The 19898-nt window shown below is 42.3% G+C and overlaps 1 protein-coding gene across 1 annotated transcript in view; it reads right to left on the reverse strand.

The window, feature by feature from the left end:
* Positions 1-1825: 1825 nt before the first annotated feature.
* DYRK4 (dual specificity tyrosine phosphorylation regulated kinase 4) overlaps positions 1826-19898 on the reverse strand; it is a gene marked incomplete at both ends in the record, with an annotated part of 48031 nt that continues 29958 nt past the window's right edge. Inside the window, 7 exons of the mRNA XM_081059962.1 lie at positions 1826-2073; positions 2776-2951; positions 5339-5468; positions 8479-8539; positions 12644-12816; positions 15677-15758; positions 18123-18261. Coding sequence (XP_080916088.1) covers positions 1826-2073; positions 2776-2951; positions 5339-5468; positions 8479-8539; positions 12644-12816; positions 15677-15758; positions 18123-18261 — 1009 coding nt within the window. The remainder of the gene's footprint in view (positions 2074-2775; positions 2952-5338; positions 5469-8478; positions 8540-12643; positions 12817-15676; positions 15759-18122; positions 18262-19898) is intronic.

Raw genomic sequence — 19898 nt, forward strand, 5'->3', positions numbered from 1 at the left:
TATCTTCATCCCACTCACATCAAAACCGTCATCTTATGCTAATCACTGGATTTTGCAGATTTTCTTCTCCATGCGAGCAAGGACATAAAATTAAAAAAAAACCACACCACGCAATTAAAGGTCTCCAGGTGTGTGGTTTCCTTGAGATCTGATAGGGTAATAAGGGAAAGAAATCTCAGGAATGACAAAAATAACCAGATAGCAGAAGAAAAATAATGCTAGGCTAAGAGGTCCTGCCAAAAGTCACTCAGCCTGTTCCCTGTGTATCCCTCATCTGTGCCGTGACTCGCAGCTCCTCTGCTATAAAGTGTTCCCTAAATGTAAGAAGCTATAATTTATCAACTCATCTTAGCCTCTTATATCCATGTGAATTGGGAAATATTTTCTAACATCCAACCCAAGGCATTCTAATTATGATATTAAGGATTTGGCTGAGAGGACAAAACTGTTTGCCTCAACTTTATCCATGGTTGAAGAGAGCTGGTATAAAAAAAGGTCCGGAAGACCTGAGTTCTATTGCCATTTCTGTACCTCTCTGGCTATAGGACCTGGACAAGTTAGTTGTGATGACACTTCTCTGACCTAATATGTCCATTTCACCCCATTTAAGAAGGATTTTCTGTTCTTTTCCTGACCTTCCTATGGAATTGTATGTTCTTGATCTTTCTTTTTAGAAAGTTTCTCCTCCTCTGGTTTCTAATTTTTCTATTTTCCTATAGGAACTCAACTTTGTCAACCCCTTACATCTGTGTATTTCTCCTAGAACTTTCTCTTGACCCTCTGCTATTCTTACTCTGTATCATCTTCCCTGGGTGATCTCATCTAAACCCATAGCTTCAATTACCTGGTGTCTCTTTCCGTAGACTATTACACAGTGATTAAAATGAAAACTATGAAGCCAGGTATATTTTCCACGTTGTTTATGATGTTATGATCTAAAGACTTTTATAACATCTTATCTGTACTATAATTACAACCATAGAGGTTATGTATGTATTAGATAAGGACTAGAAAGGCAACAAAGTAAATGGACTTGATTAGACTTTGGGAGTGGTGGATGAATGAACAAATCCTGTCCTGGGTCCTACAGAAGCATCAGTCGTGGTCGTATCACCACCACCATCTCAGCATAGGCATGTGACCAAGGCTAGCCAATCAGAGGATCCTAATATTTCAGACATAGTGATTTGCTTAAGTCCAGTCATTTCTGAGACTTTCCTGCCAGCAAGGAAGACTACATATTTTGACTGAATGAGAGTGGTCATCTTAACTTCTGGGCACAGCCTGTCTTCAGAATGAAGTTAACTATAAAAAGAAGCAAGGCTGAGGTGGAGAGGAAGTTTGAGTCCTATGACCTTGTTTGAATTCCTCGATACTGCTGTGCTTGGAACTACGCTTATCCTTCCGATCCCCAATTATATAAACCAACAAACGACCTCTGTTGTTTAAACTAGTTTGAATTCAGCTTCTGTCATTTTCAAACAATAATCCTGACTAATATAGGTTAGCTGTTTTGGCAAAAAGAAAAATGTATTTAGAGTTCTATTAGTGATGATATAACAATGAGTATTTAATACCCCCATACACACACACACCCCCATTGTTATATCTGGTTGAGGGCATAGGAGGGAATGTGGATGCAAGAACATCCTCTCCTATCCCTCAAGTTAGAAATCATGCCAACTGGCCATGTATACAGAGTTGTTGTTTTTTTAAACAAACCCTTCATGCATTAAAAACGACAATAGGAAGTATTGTACAATATAAGTGCAGTCTCTAATACAAATAGTTGGTGAAAAGGAACAGGACACACCCTCAGCTGAGGTCACACAATAGGTGGTAAAAGGCTTGGGTTCTTGGGGGAAGAGTTTTTGCTTTGTTGTCCTATGGAGGTCTTGGACTCCTCTTGCCCAACAACAGTCTCTGGTGTTCTGGAAGCTTCTGCCAGATGAGGCAGCTGGACAACTTCAGCTACTTGCTGGAGAGAGCCTTGCTGATCATCTGAATTCTGAACCTGTTTAGTGGAGCCATCTTTTATTTTGTCCATAGTCTCTTCTTTGCTGACTACTACATCTGCTGAAGGAGATAGAAGACAAAGGAACAAGTGTTCACATGTGAATTACATTTTAACTGTCCATTACCTGTCCATTAGAAGGGAAATCTTGGTTGTACTGATATAAAAACAACTCATTTGTAAAGTACATTCTATGTGCCAGGCATTATTCTAAGCACTTTACATATACTAATTCATTTGATCCTTTCTCTGCAACCATAGAGAATAGGCATATTCTCATTTTCATGAACGGAGAAACTGAGACACACAGAGGTAAGTAAATTGCCCAAGGGCCCGCTCCTGGTAAACAATAGGACCTGAATTTAATTCCAGGCAACCTGACACCTGTGACCATGTACATAATCACTAGGCTATTTGCATATAAAAGATATTTACATAATGCCATTATCTAATAAAAATTCAAAAGGTAATTATGGAGCTGCAGAAAAGGACACAATGAAAGAAAAGGAAAAGAAGAGAAAGGGAATTGAAGATAAAAAATGGAAAAATCCCAACGATAAGGGGCAAAAAAAAGAGGAGAAACCAACTATAACCAATTTTCCTGAAAAAGGAAAATCCCAAAAGTAAGAAATGGCACTCCAGTAATGGTGTACCCAAAATTATTATCCACGGTTGAGTTCAGAGAAACGGATGTGCAATCTTCCAGGGATGCCCGCCCCGCTGGACTATGAGAAGAGGACTGGCTATTGGAAGGGCTGTACCTTTTTTACCCACGAGATGATACCCTTGAACCTTGTCCTTCCTTGCCTCAGAGGGGAAACACAGATTGGGTTTTCTCAGGATCTGGGGCCTGGGCTGTGGTTTGAGATTCCGTGCCTCGTGAATCCATGCATGCTTGAGGGCCTGGTCAGGGGTCATGCGCAGAGAAGGTTCCCATCTACATACCAACCAACAAAGCCCAGCACACGTTAGTGTTTTACTTTTTAATGCAGAAACTTTTTAAATGTAAATTTTAATTTACTTTTTAATGCAGAAAAGTTTTCAAAAACTGCAATAAAGAACCTAAATAAGTCATTATAAAAATGGTTTATTTTTAAAGAGATCATTTAAGCTATGCTACAAATCAAAGATATCATAGAACAAAGATTATGACATAATTTTAAAGTACTTGGGAATAACTATTGGAAATAATCTTTTTAGTAAATTTGTATGACATGCCAAAGAATATATTAGAGCCCGAGTCTTCTAGAGTTCCTCAAAATTCCCTTACGAGAAATATAGAAAATCTTAACCAATGGGATTTGGAATTCAGTAAACTAAGATCAAAACGAAGAGATGCTTAATTTCAATTCCCAAACTATAGAATTTGGGCTTCCAAACATGTGACAAAGAATATTATAGAATGCTAGGATATTAAGATTATAAGGGGATTTGGATATAATCTAGCCAAACTTCTAATGCAGTGACAAAATACATTTGACCAAACCCAACATGGAATCATCCTGCCATTCTTGAGTAATTTTGGTGACAAGGCACTAACTCACAGAACCACTTATTCCAATTCTTAAAAACTCCAGTTCTTTGAAAGTTCTTCATTTTTATTAAGCCAAAATTCACTTCCCAGGAACTTTTACCCTACTAACTTTGACCCAGGTCCTAATTCTACCCAGTAGCATCATACAGATTGAGATAACCAATCCATCTTTTATGTCTTAATCCTACAACTATCTGAAAACATTTACGTTATTACTAACTATTGATCATATGACATGGTTACCACCTTCCTAGATAGGAAATTTCAGCTGTGGTCTTACTGGTGCCATCATGTTGGGAGTAGCGTCTAACTGAAGGTAGGTGGCATTAGTATTTTAGACTCATCAAGGTCGTATACAACTCAAGCTCCCTGTTCTTTGTCAAATGAACTGCTGTTAAGCCACATCTGTCCTCTCTTGAACTTCTAGGGTTAGCCTATGAAACCTAGACTAGCACTTGACATTTACCCCTATTAAATTTGACTTAAAACTTTAGTCTCTCATTCCCAGATTTGCTAATTAGCAGAATACGGCGTGATAAAGAAACAGGCCCCATTAGTTGGACTGCTGCTTACAAGTTCTGGGCAATCAGTCGTTTGCACTAAATAAGAAAATAATTTCTTTCTTGGTTCTGAGCTGTGTTCTGGATGGTTGGGATTTCTGGATAAATCACTTTTGTCTCAGGAGTTAGTTTCAATTACTTGTTAATGCACATTCATTCTGTAGCCTCAGCAAGAGGCTACAGGATCCTTCTCTAATTCTGTTTCTTGGATGAGTAGCATGACCCCCAAGATGAGAAAACTTCCAGCAGTACCTGATGGCTTATCCTCTGAGCTAGTACCTAAATTCCAGAGTGCACAATTGCCAGAAGAGTGTTTTGCTAAAACGACTCCAACACTCTGGAAGGATGACAGAACATAAAGATATGGTGTTCTAAAATACTGAACAATTATAGGACGGATATCACCGTAAGGGACCTTAGGTATACCCCCATTTATAGAAAGAAAACTGAGGCCAAGAGAGAGACAATGACTTGCAAATATCATATAGCTAATCCATTTACCACTTGGTGGAGAGAGACTGGCAAAACCTCTTTAAAAAGTGACAATAGCTTACATTTTCCAAACACCTTCTAAACTAGGGACTGTTCCTGGTGTGTTATGTGCTGTCCCATTTTTTTTTTACTATGACTTCACTGAAGTACAGAACCTAATTTCTAAGATTTAAAATATGCATGTAGATTCTAAAAAGTTGTACATAATACATGGTTTATAGGTCACCCTTTCTCTTCCCTAATAGAAAAGGATTTAGGCTCCTAATAGAAAAGGATTTAGGCTCTAAACCACAGGGGAATTGGGAGAGGCCCTGAAACCATACACTGGGTGTGTGTGCAAACAGTTACTACAGGCATGTGGCAGAGGTTGGCTTCAGTTTATGAAGCAGAAGACATTAAAAACTTGCCTACAACCTCACTGCCAGGCAGATGGAGGCCACGGAGAAGGCACTGTACCCACACACTGTAATACAGGGCAAGTCACTCAATCTCTTTGAGCCTCAGCCTTCATATCTCAAAATAGATCAAATCATCTGCCCTGATAATCACACAGGAAGGGAGAGAGCAGACTGATCAGGCAACAGATAGGGAAGCGTTTTGTAGACTCTAAAGCTCTACGGTCAGGATTTATTATTGTTTTTATAACTGTCTCCCAGCCCCAGACTTTCACCAGCAAACATGTGGGAAAGTACAGTATGTACAGGAAAATCAGAGACAAAGACACCCCGACAAACTCACACCAAACACCTTCTGAGAAAGTCCAGGAAGCTAGAGTCGTAGGTTTTCAGCACCATCGTGAGATCCTTGGAATCCGGATATCTTTTTTTCCCCCTGTTGCTGGTTATATTTTTAGGAAAACCTTTGGAATCTTTAGAGATACAACATTCTGTGTTTAGTTCCAGGTGTAATATTCATTGGGCCTATCACAGCTGTTCATTCAACCATGCTGCGTCTTGAAGTGGTCCCCGCATCTCTCACTCACAGTACTACCGCCCCCTCCATACAAACACACCCAACAGTCTCAGGCAGTTTGAAATAAGCACCCGTAGGTTATCCAATAAATGCAACTAACTTTTACCAACAATTTCCCCTGCTATTCAGTATGTTTTGAGACTCCTCCCCACTGCCTCCACCCCGAATCAATCAAATGGTGTAAATGGTGTAACAGGAGGGTAAAACAATAATGATAATGATTAATAATATTAATACTACTAGTAACAACAATAAATATGAAGTGACGAAAACATTCAGCTCTGAACAAAAAGGATATTGTCCATTCTTGGATTACCTATGCCCTTGCTCCTTCCCCACTAACCCAATAAGTGAGAATTTGGGACATCCTAAAATTCATGTTAGGAGAATGATTGGTTTTCAGAGACCATTTACAAGCCACATAAGCTAATTAATCTCATTACTTCTTTAGAATCATGTCAAAATTTTGTCCAAAATTGGAAATTAAACTTGATTGGTTCCTTAAGACACAGCTTAAAGTGACTTTCTTTAGCTAGTTCCACAATTAAAGCCCTCACCAAAGGTTGATTTATTATGCCTGAAAAGAGGCCCTGAAGACAGCTCCAAAGGCTTTCCAAGGATGCTTTCTGTAATGCTGTGAAGGTGAGATCATCCATTTGGACACCAAGATTCTGGTGTTATGTTCAGAAAAGTTGACCACTCATGCTCACACCTTGTAAATCTGCATGTAAATTGGGTGGCTATGTATACACACACAGAGACACACACACAATTTACACATCAAACTGAATTCTCACAGAAACTCAGTAGGGTTCATGTAACAGACCTTCTGGACAGCATAAGGAATTGCTTCCTTTACTTTTGTAATTAATGCAATTTGCAGGGCCTCCGAAAGAACACCTGTTCTTACTGAATTCCCAGAAGAGACCAGTAATGTGCATATGTGTACCTGTGTATACACATACATGTGTATCTATGTATTTATATGGATAAGGGTTAGAGGCATGACATAAGGTATGGGTCCTGTGAACTCATGCAAATCTCCATTTGGATGCCCCCACCTTATCCTATATGTTGCTCTTTTTACAAATGACCAAAGAAGAATCCAGCTCACAGGCTTATACATAACATGGCTCCTAAAGTCATCATTATATAATTAATTTTCTTGTACAAGTTTTTCTCACCCTTCTGATGCTCCCCAACTATTGTCTCCATCTCCTTCTTGCTGCAGGGAGCACCTAAGTTTCTTACTACTATTTTTGAGGCAACATCATTTTGCTGCTCATTAGGGGTATTTTTGAGGAATGGCTGAGAGTTGAGGAGTTGTTGGCAACTCAAACCTGGGGAAGGGAGAGCCAAGAACTGAAATGAACACAGTGTTTCCCAAACTCACTTTGTCATAAGAATCACAAGGAGCTATTGTTAAAAACATAGATTCTCGAGTCCCACCTCCAACCTACTATCTCATAGGTTATACAGGAGGAGCGTGAGAATTATCATTATTGCCAACTATCCAAGTGAGCCTTATAGTCAGATAAAGTTAGGGAAACACTGAAGAGGATGCAGCTCCCGATATGGTCCTTTCTTCTGCAGGAAGTCACGACATGTCGATGTTGCTACCAAAACTACATCACCATTCTAAAGCCTAGTGCTGATGGTAAAAATTGGATACTCTATAAAATGGACATGCGTATGTCTTTCACATGCATATGTCTTTGGGACCCTTTCACCAAGCTGCCCTCTATTCCCTTCCTTTCAGTCTCCACCCACCAATCTTAGTCTCCACTCCACTGAGTTCAATGTCATAGGCTTAAGATGTGGCTCTTCCCACAATGTCTTTGATGAGCAGGAGGCAACACCAATATCTCTACTCTCTTTCCCTAATTCTTCAAAATCCAAAAGACCAATTTGGGTCAAAAGACCAATTCCATTGCTCCATGGATAAGTAACAGAGCGAGTCAGACAGGTCTTCTGCCTGCCATCCAACAGCTCTGGAAGAAGGGTTAGCTAATGTGTGGGCACCATCCTAAGGCTACCAGGACACTGACAGTCCTCAGGGACAAGGTCTTCAAAGCTTCAGCCATGACTACAAGGTGACGTTTAAAAGATTTTACCATTGGAATGGCATGGGACTGACCTATTAGAATGGATGGCAACCTTGGCAATAAAGTAGGATCATGGAGGTACTCTACTTGTCAGACCTCAAATTTTCAGTTTCTGGATGCTGGGGAGTCCATGGAGTCCTGGGAGAGGGGCCAGGGAGCTGTGGCGGTGGCAAGGGCTTAGGGCTGTGGCATTTTACCAAATGGTACAGAAACAGTCTACATTTTAACTCCCACATGGCTGAGCCAGTACATACTAACTGAGCACCAATATGCCCGGAACCCTTTGAACCAGGATGGCACTCCACGAGGGTGGTTTTGATTCTCCTATTGATGGGGCAAGTTGTAGAGAGAAATTATGTGATTTGCCTTCCCATTTTGAGGCCATTCTCAGGTGAAAATAAGAGGCGGGAGGGTTAGGAATGACTGGGATTCCACAGCCTGTATGACCGTATGAACTAATCTGATGACAATGGCTGGTCAGAAATGTCGTTCCAGGTGTCATGGAGCTCCTGTCTGTGGAGTCCCCTTTCCCTCATGTCTGGCTTCACTCCACTTGACTGACCTTTGGGCCACTATAGCTTTTTTCTACATGGGAATCCCTTAGTTTCTTGTGGTTTTCCAGGGGATTTTAGATTTGGGACTGACTTCATCTTTTTGGTGCGTAGTGCCCTTAGAAGCTTATCCTTTGGGATGGGGCAAGGGGAAGAGCACTAAATGGGGCTGGGGTACGGGAGATGTCTTCAAGGACTATGACAGCTCATCACCACAATGGGAAAAAGAGAATTAGCCTTGGGAACTTACCAAAGAATGTCTGTTTCCTGGAGGACGTCTGAATGAACTGGGTTGGTGGCAGGCCCAGCACCTGCAACAAGTAAAATGTAGTTGGTTCACTCTTGTGGAGTCACACATTCAAAGACCATTAGAGCTGAGTGGGACTTTGGCTAAACTTTGCCTTATACAGATAAAGACCAAGGGATATTCAGAGATAACATCAAGTCAGTGGCAGAGCAGGCCCAGAGCCCAGGTCTTTCGACTCCTAATCCGAGGCTGTCAACACGAGTCATGTAACTCTAACCATCAGCACCCATGAGAGATAGGTACTCTTGATGGCCAGATCTCACTGCCAGCATGAATAAACCAGTGTCCATGCTGACAGCCCCTGAATTAAGGAATGTGATATCCTGGCTCAGAGTATGGGGAAAGGAGGAAAGTACAAGATGGAAAACACCATATGGGTATCAGACCACCTGTATGATGACAAAATACCTACTTGAAAAGTGTAGCACCTACTTGTCTACCCTTCCCCATTGTGATCTAGAGGGTGCACAGAGATAGAGAAATTACAGGTGTCACCCTTAGCCCTGGATCACCTAAACTATCAGCTGGGTGCCCAGCCGTATCTGGATCATGAGGAGTCCAAGGAATCCTGGGAGAGGGCCCAGGGAGACTGTGGCTGTGGCCAGCGCTTAGGGCTGTGGCATGAATGACTCTGCCCTCTGGCTCCTCAGCCCCAGGGACACTGAGGTCAGGAGGAAGCTGAATCTGGGGCAGTGGGCACCTCAATCCAGATCCCATTCTCCTCATTCTCATTCTTGGTATTGGAAGCAGGAATAACTCAGGGTTGCTTTATTCAATCATCCATCATCAACCTAGAAGCCATCTATGCTGATCCACTCAATTTATGGAAGTCCAAAGCAGGCAGTTGCCAACGAGAAAGAGCCAGGACTAGACTCCAAGTTTACTGATTCTCAGGCCAGTGTTCATTCCACTATAGCTATCCCTTATAGTTACTATTACCTAACTTATTTTAACAGTTTATTATTAGTTTCAACCTATAATAATGAAATGAAACTATCTATCTATGTTTAATAAGTCTCAAGGGTGTGTGTGTCTCTCTGACCATCTGTAACTTTGAGACATCTAGAAAATAGAGATCTGCTATAGAGGTAGGTAGACAGATGATGGATGGACGGGTGGGTGGACGGGTGGGTGGACGGGTGGGTGGGTGGACGGGTGGGTGGACGGGTGGGTGGACGGGTGGGTGGGTGGGTGGGTGGATGGACGGGTGGACAGGTGGGTGGGTAGGTGGATGGATGGGTGGGTGGGTGGATGGATGGATGGATGGGTGGATGGACGGGTGGGTGGGTGGATGGATGGATGGATGGGTGGATGGACGGGTGGACAGGTGGGTGGGTAGGTGGATGGATGGGTGGGTGGGTGGATGGATGGATGGATGGATGGACGGGTGGATGGACGGGTGGGTGGATGGCTGGGTGGACAGGTGGGTGGGTAGGTGGATGGATGGGTGGATGGACGGGTGGGTGGATGGGTGGGTGGATGGACGGGTGGGTGGACGGGTGGGTGGGTGGGTGGGTGGGTGGATGGATGGATGGACGGGTGGGTGGGTGGATGGGTGGGTGGACGGGTGGGTGGGTGGATGGGTGGACGGGTGGGTGGGTGGATGGGTGGGTGGGTGGATGGATGGGTGGACAGGTGGGTGGGTAGGTGGATGGATGGGTGGATGGACGGGTGGGTGGACGGGTGGGTGGATGGACGGGTGGGTGGACGGGTGGGTGGGTGGGTGGGTGGGTGGATGGATGGATGGACGGGTGGGTGGGTGGATGGCTGGGTGGACGGGTGGGTGGGTGGATGGGTGGGTGGACGGGTGGGTGGGTGGATGGGTGGGTGGGTGGATGGACGGGTGGGTGGACGGGTGGGTGGGTGGATGGATGGGTGGACAGGTGGGTGGGTAGGTGGATGGATGGGTGGATGGACGGGTGGGTAGGTGGATGGATGGGTGGATGGACGGGTGGGTGGACGGGTGGGTGGATGGACGGGTGGGTGGACGGGTGGGTGGGTGGGTGGGTGGGTGGGTGGATGGATGGATGGACGGGTGGGTGGGTGGATGGATAGAGTACATCTTTGTTCACAGTCAAATATCTGTGTTCACTGGAAAATTCCTTAAATGTGAAATTTCCAATTTTTTTAGGGTTATATTCTCCTGTTTTGTCTAATTTAGCTCCGAACAAGATCGCTTCAAGGTAAAAAAATAATAGGTAAAACACTCACTCAATTCAACTCCAAAAAAACAAACAACTCAATTAAAAAATGGGCAGAGGACGTGAAGAGACACTTTTCTAAAAAGGACATACAGATGGCAAACGGACATACAGATGGCAAACAGATATATGAAAAAATGCTCAACCTCACTAACCATCAGGGAAATGCAAATCAAAACCACAATGAGATACCACCTTACCCCACTCAGAATGGCTATCATCAATAAATCAACAAACAACAAGTCCTGGCGCAGATGTGAAGAAAAGGGAACGCTTGTGCACTGTTGGTGGGATTGCAGATTGGTGCAGCCACTATGGAAAACAGGATGGAGTTATCTCAGAAATCTGAAAATGGAACTACCTTATGATCCAGCAATTCCACTCCTAGGTATCTATCCGGAGAAATCCAAAACTCTAATTCAAAAAAGTTTATGCACTCCTAGGTTTATTGCAGCACCATACACAATAGCCAAGATATGGAAACAACCGAAATGCCCATCGGTAGACGACTGAATTAAGAAACTGTGGTATAACATTTATACAATGGAGTATTATGCAGCCATAAAGAAGAAAGAAATCCTACCATTTGCAAAAACATGGATGGACCTACAGAACATTATGTTAAGTGAAATAAGTCAGACAGAGAAAGACAAATACCATATGATATCACTTACATGTGGAATCTAAAGAAAAGAATAGGTGAATGAACTAATCAGAAACAGTTTCAGAGACATAGAGGAAAAACTGAGAGTTGCTAGATGGGGGCGGGTGGAGATAAGGGGGAAGGTGAGGGGATTAGAAAGCACAGTCAATAACCACAAGATTGCCACGGGGTTACGAAAGTTAATCTGGGGAATGCAATCACTAATGTTGTAAAGATTTTGTAGGGTATCCGATGGACACTTGTCTTGTTAGGGAGACCACCTCAGGGATGATGTAGATGCCTGATCACTGAAGCTGAAGCTGAACAATAATGAATGTCAACTACAAGTTTATATATATATGTGTGTGTGTATATATATATATATATATATATATATATATACTTCTTGTATATACTTATACTTACAAGAAGCGAAGTACAGCATTAGGAATAGAGACAGTGGAAATGTACTGGCTGTATGTGATGTCAGAGGGTAGTGGATGGGCAGAGGGGAGTTGTCACTGTGTGAGGGATATAAATGATAAATGTCTAACTATTAATTTGTTTTGTGCACCTAAAACTAATCAAAATAAAAAAATATAAAAAAATATTGTCTACCCTTTTGTAGCACTGACAATTTGAATTAGATTTAAAATAAAATCTGAACAGAAAACAAAAACAAACAAACAAAAAGAATAATAGGTATAATACATGACCATATGATGAGTCTTAGTAAATCCTTTTTATTGGGAGATACTCTTCCCAGAAAGCTAAGATAATGAATGACTAATGACAACAATATGTAGGTGTTTTTTTGTTTTGTTTTGTTTTAATTTATTAGTTTCGGGTGTACAGGACAAGGTAATACTTAGACATTCATCATTTATATCCCTCACACTGTGAGCCCCCTTCCCCCCATAACAATATGTAGGTTTTGATGGGTGTCATGTCACTCTGGTTTTAGATTATTTCAAATATATTTTAAAAATTGGTATAATCGTTTTATTTTAAAATGTGACTATTCACAACATGCTGAAAATTACATTTTTTGCAATTATTTATGATAAACATGTTAGATGTCAACTTCAAAGTGTACAAAGGGATACATAATTTCAAAAATACTCTTAGGGAACATCCACCCCCAAACAAAAAAGTATGCCGCCCACTGCGGAACAACGAGTCTGACACAACCCTGCTGTGCAGAGTGAAAGCTGGTTGCCCTGCAGCACGTGGGCCTGCCGAGCGCGGCCAGGCCTGCTCTCACCTCCATGATGCAGGCCAGCTGCTCCGCTTCGTTCTCCCCGGGGAACAGAGGGGAGCCCGTGTACAGCTCCGCCATGATGCAGCCCAGGCTCCACATGTCGATGGCCATGTTGTACGGACGGCCCAGAATCACCTCTGGGGACCGATAGAACCGGCTTTGGATGTAGCTGTACACTGAGAGGAAAAGGAGGAGAAACCTCACGTGGCAAAACCTTCTCTCCAGAGCATCCTTCTTCAGGATACCGTCATCTCGGATGAGGGTGAAGAATAATGACGACTCCCCACACCTCCTCACGCAGAGCCAGAAGTCCGGCTGAGCAGCTCCTAGGAGTCACATCACTACCTAATATCAGATCCTCACAGCAACCCGATTAGCGTGGTGGTGCTATTATCCTCACTTTTTTCTTCTTTTTTTTCTTTTTTTTTTAAATTTATTGGGGTGACAGTTGTTAGTAAAATTACATAGATTTCAGGTGTACAATTCTGTATTACATCATCTATAAATCCCATTGTGTGTTCACCACCAGAGTCAGTTCTTCCATCACCATATATTTGACCCCCCTTACCCTCATCACCCACCCCCTCATCCCCCTTACCCTCTGGTAACCACTAAATTATTGTCTGTGTCTATGAGTTTTTGTTTCTCATTTGTTTGTCTTGTTCTTTTTTTGTTGTTTTTGGTTTAGGAACATTTGTGACAACATGGATGGATCTTGAGAGTATAATGCTAAGCAAAGTAAGTGAGACAGAAAAAGCAGAGAACATATCATTTCACTGATGTGTGGTATTACCCTCACTTTTAGCATCAAAGAGCTCATAGATACCGAGAACATTTTGATGGTTGCCAGCTGGGAGGGGGTTGTGAGGGAGTGGGTGAAAAAGGTGAAGGGATTAAGCTGGTAGTTACAAAATAGTCACAGGGATGTAAAGTACAGCACAGGGACCACAGTCAATAATATGGTAATAAGTATGTATGGTGTCAGGAGTACTAGACTTATTGGGGTGATCACTTGGTAAGTTATATAAATGCCTAATCACTATGTTGTACACCTGAAACTAATATAATATTGTATGTCAACTGTAATTGAACAATAAAACAATTATTTAGAAAAGAACTCTAAAGTAGTCATTTTTCTAGGGAAATAAATTTTAGTCAGCTAAGCTTTAAGAGGGGGGAGACATAAGACTAAAATAAAGCTAAGTTTCCAAACTGTCAGATTAATTTTAGGTAGACATCTTCTGCAAGTATTGTGATTTGGCAAGAGAGGAAGTATATCAGGGCTGGAAAAGAAGCATACAAAGTGCGTAGTTTAAAAATGTATGTTCTATATATTATGTGCTTGTGTTGTATAATGTAAAGTATAAAAAGAAAAGCTCAATGAAATCTCAGCAGATGATAGTATTGTAAGGAGCCTAGATTTTATAGCTGAGGAGACAGGTCAGGGAAATGGGACGTTCTAATTGTGTCCCTATGCTATTATTGGAGGCTTCCTGGATGGAGTGAGACAGGATTCTGTAATTCCTTCTCTGTTGTTTGACTTGGTTATAGTAAGGATGTAATAATTTTTTGATTAAAGACAAAATGAAGATTTAATAAAAGTGACTCTCATATCTTGCCTGCTCCCAAAATGGATTTGAGGCACTTTGCGATCAAAGTACATACGTACAGGGTCGTTTTAACAACTGGATTTAACAGATGCTTACATAATACTTCACCTGTGCCAGGCACCATTCCAAGTGCTTTACACAGAAGAACTCTTCCAATTCTTACAACAACCGTATGAAGTAGCACCGTTATTGTCTCCATTTTTAAATGAGGAAATGAGGCATACAGATTGTAAAAGTCACTTATCTCTAAGTGGCAAAGCTGGGATTTGAAAACCCAGGCAGTTTGAATCTAGTATTCATACTCTGTACAATCTCACAGTTAAACTAAAGATAAAGAGGAGTCAGAAAAACAATATAGAAAGGGGGAAATGACTATCAGAAACCAAGGATAAAATAATCACAAATTCAGTTTTGAGCATCCTACCATCCATTATAAATGGTGACTAAAAGGTTCATAGCTTTCCTATCTGAGGAGAGTAAGCATGCGCGTTCTTTGTGAGAGGCATACTGCTTTCTGGCTGGCATATCTTATGGGATTCATACACAAACGACAAAGGACATACGCCTTCAAAAGTGCTGCTGCAGAATATTCAAACACATCCATCTACTAGTCATTTCTTCAACATCAGGAGGCTTTCTCTGACACCCCTGCCACCATGAAGCCACCCAAAGCCCCTCCTTTGTGTGCCCTTAACACAATCTGTATATGTCTCTGATGACTGCACCTATTGTGCTACCTTTTTATCTTTATGTCTCTTCCTTTGGACTCTAAGCAACCTGAGGACAGGCAATGTTCCTTTTTTTTGTTGTTCCTGTACCCAGGAGAGTAATTGATACACAGCAGATACTCAATAAATGTTTGTTGAATAGTACATATTCTTAATTAACATCAAATGTGATAAAAAGCCAGAAGAAGACACTATTAAATCAAGTTCAGAAAATGTGGTACAAATGTACTCTAGGTCTGCTTGATGGATTCTAGCTTGAAGAAAGTAAAAACGGAGAGAAACCCAAACTTTAGAATGGCTATATTTTCTAAAGTGCAGACTCCTGGGTACTCCCCCAGAAATTTAGATTTGATATATTTGGGGTGAGGCCCTGGAAGCCGTAATTTTTCAGAGGCCACAAGTGATTCTGATCAGTTAGTTTTATTATATTTGGGACCCAATGCTCTTGGGAAACTCCAAATCCACAGAAATGAGAACTGCAAGGGATCCTTGCAGTATTTGAGTCCAACTGTGTCATTTACAGATGAGGAAAGTTAGGCCCACAGAAGTGAAGCACCTTGTTCAAAATCTATACGAGCAATTATTATGGCTGAGCCCAGCCTAGAACCCAGGTGACCTCATGTGTGAAGAATTTGTTTCAGCGAGGGAAAGAAATCGCAATAGGGAAACTCAGACCAAGAGACAGGAATGGGGCCTACCTTTCTGATGTGCATAACAGCTTGATCCAAAGTCAATAACTTTAACAGAGACTTGGCCCTTCTGGTATAACACGATATTCTCCTAGAGAGAAGGAGGACATTCGATCTGTTTTAATGATGCTGTGTTAGGCTCTCTATTGACCTAAATGCCTACCATCCTCCATGACCTAGTCCAAAATTCAACTACCTCATGGAGGACTCCACCTACATCTTCTCCAGATCCCCCTCTTCTTTCCCTCCTCTGACTTCCCATTTGACTTGTGGTCTGTACTTCTTATTTGGATCCAGTATTTGCTGATTTGCAGTATTTTTTTTGCATATGTTTTGTCTCTTTTCCCATATAGATTGTGGGTTTATTTTATCTCCTTGGCATCTGGTCTTATGCCTTCCTCACAGAAGGCCTTAAACATATCACTGACAGTGATAGGTGATAAGTGTCCCACCAACATACTGCCATGACAGTAGAGAACAAAAAAAGGGCAATGATTTGATTGGAATAGTGGTTTTCACATTGAATTTGGAGAAATATGAAAACAGAAGTTCTAGTAGTCATGGAGAAGGAGGCAGAGGTCCTGGGCCCTCCTCCCAAGATGAGAGTATACTACTCTGTTTCCCTGAAAATAAGCCTAGATGGACCATCAGCTCTAATGCATCTTTTGGAGCAAAAATTAATATAAGACCCAGTCTTATTTTAATATAATATAAGACCAGGTCTTTAATATAATATAATATCACATCACATCACATTATATAATTAATGTCATTAATATAATATAATTAATATAACGTAATATAATACCGGGCCTTATATTAGTTTTTGCTCCAAAAGACATATTAGAGCTGATGGTTCGGCTAGGTCTTATTTTCAGGGAAATACGGTACCTAGATCTGGAAGATTAGTCCTAATCGTGTTTTCAAGGATCTGAATATAAGATGAACTGATTATCGTGAATATCAGATGAATTGATTGTTTTCTGAATTCCCTTAACATTCTAGATATGGCATAGCAGGCCTGGTCCGAAACCTCTGACACCAAAACTAAAAAAGTACAAATTTAGTCCACAGTACCTTTTCTAAAGAGTATTTGTGTTAACTGAAACAGTATGATCAGCAAGTCTTTAAAAAACAAGACTTTCCAGTGTGTCTCTAGCCCAGTGGAAAGGCTCCTTAACTAGGTGAGACTGGCCTTCCCATCTATTGGTAGAACTCACTCTATAGAGGTGACGGATGTACCAGGCCACCACAGCTCAGTGATACGAACCATTAAGTCTATAAGAATAACTCCAATTCTTGAATCCACACTCATTGAACATTCTCCAGGTTATAGGGAAGTGTAGACGTCCCTGTTGGACACATATATTCCAATCTACCTGAGCTATTTCTCAAGGAATCTATTATCTGGTATGTTGGCTACTAAGTGTCTTGTGAACTTCCTGGGTGAGAGTGAGTCCCCTAAGCCCAAAGACGCTAGTCATTGTGACCTTTTGGAGCTGCAAAGCTGATTAGGAAGTTGGATGGGGCGGAGAATAAATCAATGCCACCATCCTGATGAGGCTCCACCAGGCAACCCTGAGGAAACGTCTCTATCTTAACAATCTTTAATTGTAAGAACATCACAAATTTATCCAATGAGTGACGGTTTTTTTGTTTTGTTTTATTTTGTTTTGTTTTGTTTTGTTTTAATAGCCATTTTGGGTGTGAGGAGAAAGAAACGAGGAAAAGTTAAGGGATATTTACGTATCTGGGAGAGTCAGGTTGTTTTTGGAACCAGCCCCTGATCCTGTGTCTTCACACTTACATACCTCTTCTCTAGCTCCCTCTCTGTATTCCTCTCATTTGCATCTAACAAGCATTTACGCACCGATGGCCTACCATTACTATTGTCCAGTACAATATTGGGTCCTGGGAATCAAATGGTGAGAAGGCGTGGTTGCAGATCTTTGGGGTGCTTGCAGTTCAGGGGTGTTACAAATAAAGAAACAATTCCTACAGGAAGCAATCGGTGCCAAGATAGAGCTGAATATAGAATAGTAGGAGGACGTGAGGAAAGGGCACTCCGTTTGGAGTAGAAGTAGTCCGAGATTTGTTGCCCCCTAGGACCAACTCAGAGCAGAGTGGATACAGTGAGGACGTCGTCGTACAGCAGTGATCCGGCTCCCTGCAGGGCACCGGTCTCTGCACTCCCTAAACTAAGCCTTCCATAGGAAAGCCTGCACACCTTCCTGTCCCTGTGTGCCTCGGCGACACCACACCTATCTCCCTTGTCCCAATCCCCATTCCCGGGTCTTCACGGCATCTCACTTCCTTTACACAACGTCTGGCTGCTTGGTTTCTACCCTGGAGCCCTGGCCATGACGCTGCCTAGTGACCACTGGGGAGTGGAATGGGATCCACAGTTTCTGGGGGTGGGAACCAGCTCCCCTGGCAGGACAGAGGTTGTACTCACAGGCTTGAGGTCGCAGTGAATGATCTTCTCTACATAGAGCATTTGCAAACACTTCAACACAGACAGGGTGAAGCGCCGAATGATTGACAGACTGAAGCCTTGAAATCTATTATTTTTCATTAACTCATACAAGTTGATTCTGGGAAAGAGAGAAACAAGGACGTGTATTGGTGCAAAAAGTATAATGCTGAGTTTGAACCTGCAAACAATCCCATACCAACTGGTCTCCCTCTGGTAGTAGGCGAGCGTCAGACCAGCAGGCCGGGCTTTCGTGTCCTGTAAATTCAAATTTCCCAGGATTCATGGTGGCTCCAGGATGACAGTCAACTGTGCTGGCCTCTTAGATGTCCCCTCATTTCTTAAGTGATAAGGTCATTTAATCACTTTGTTACACTCTGGGTGTTAAGAGGTTGCAACAAACTTCTAAAACATTCATAGTTCTTCAGGCCCGTGGGAGGGATCCGGAAAGCCGACCAGTCACTCAACCCAGCAGCCACTCTGGCGCAGGCCTGACAAGGCTGTCTAAAGAGGACAGGTTCCTGACAGGTAAGGGAACAAGAGAGTGGGCCCATGGGGCCTGAGGCAAAACAGAGACACCCTACCCTATCTATAGCAAGACTGACTGCTTGGTCCCGATCTGTTGCTTTGCAGGAAGAAGGCACACTTTTGCCAGGTTATTCCAAATTTTCTAGACAAGCAGAAGCCTGCAATATTGTATAAAAAACTGCCATGTTACATGAAACTTGCTGATTTACAAATGTTGGAAACTAATGCCAAAGCATTTTAACAAGAAAAACTTATTTGTAGGCTGCCAGCTTATAACCTCTGTACAAACTGTAAGATGAGGAGAGGAGGAAGAGGACACGGACCCAGAAACTACTCTGCATCAGCATCTTCCTTATTTCTCCCAATCTTCTACCTCTAAGCTTTATCTAACGCTGCCTTATTTAGAAGCCATTCACTCTTGAGGGGCACAGTGGAGATACGAGACTTGGCACTGGCCTCATCCTGACCAGCTGTGTGTCTCTGGGCAACTGCCCAACCTCTCTGGGCTTTGGCTTCTCCCTCCACACACCTGCTCCTCTTGACCTCTCAGAGCTCTGTTAAGTACAGAGACATGCCAGCTGTTCACTCGATTAATGGCCAATAAAGGCAGCCTGGTGTCCATTTAGCCACAAGGAAGATAATTCACCTCTGCATATTGGGAAGCAGACATTTTGTAATCATCAGAGATGGTGACAACAGTGTCAACTTTACTCCTGATTCAAATTTGGCCAGTTCCTAGAATTTCACCATCAGTGATGGTGTCCTGGGAACACCAAGCTACCAGCTCAGTGCAGCCGGTAACACTGGGCCTCTGAGAGCTCACCTCTAATTATTCTCCCTTGCTAAATGCATTCTGGGTTTCTGGTTTTATTTAAATTACATCAGGTGGTCTTCTCAGAGAGAAGAGTAATCAAATTAGCATTTCCTCCCAATTAGCATACTCTTTCATCTCCAATCTTCAACCAGGTGATGCCAATCTATTTCAGTCACATTTTGTTTTCTAACTAAAAAATCTGTTCCTGTCCTTATTGGCACAAAATCAAACCTAGTTCCCCACTCTGAGCAGTTGCAGTTAGCTGCCTGCTCCCCTGGGTTCCAACCTCTGCACCACAGGAGGTAAAGCCAGTGAGTATGGCCATGGTAGTAAATTTTTCAAAATATTTTAGTTTTGCTCTTGAGGGCAGAGGGCTTGTTTGGGTTATGTCACCCAGTCTAGCACCCAGAACCTGG

This window comes from Rhinolophus hipposideros, assembly GCF_964194185.1.
Source record: "Rhinolophus hipposideros genome assembly, chromosome: 9".
Lineage (NCBI taxonomy): Eukaryota > Metazoa > Chordata > Mammalia > Chiroptera > Rhinolophidae > Rhinolophus > Rhinolophus hipposideros.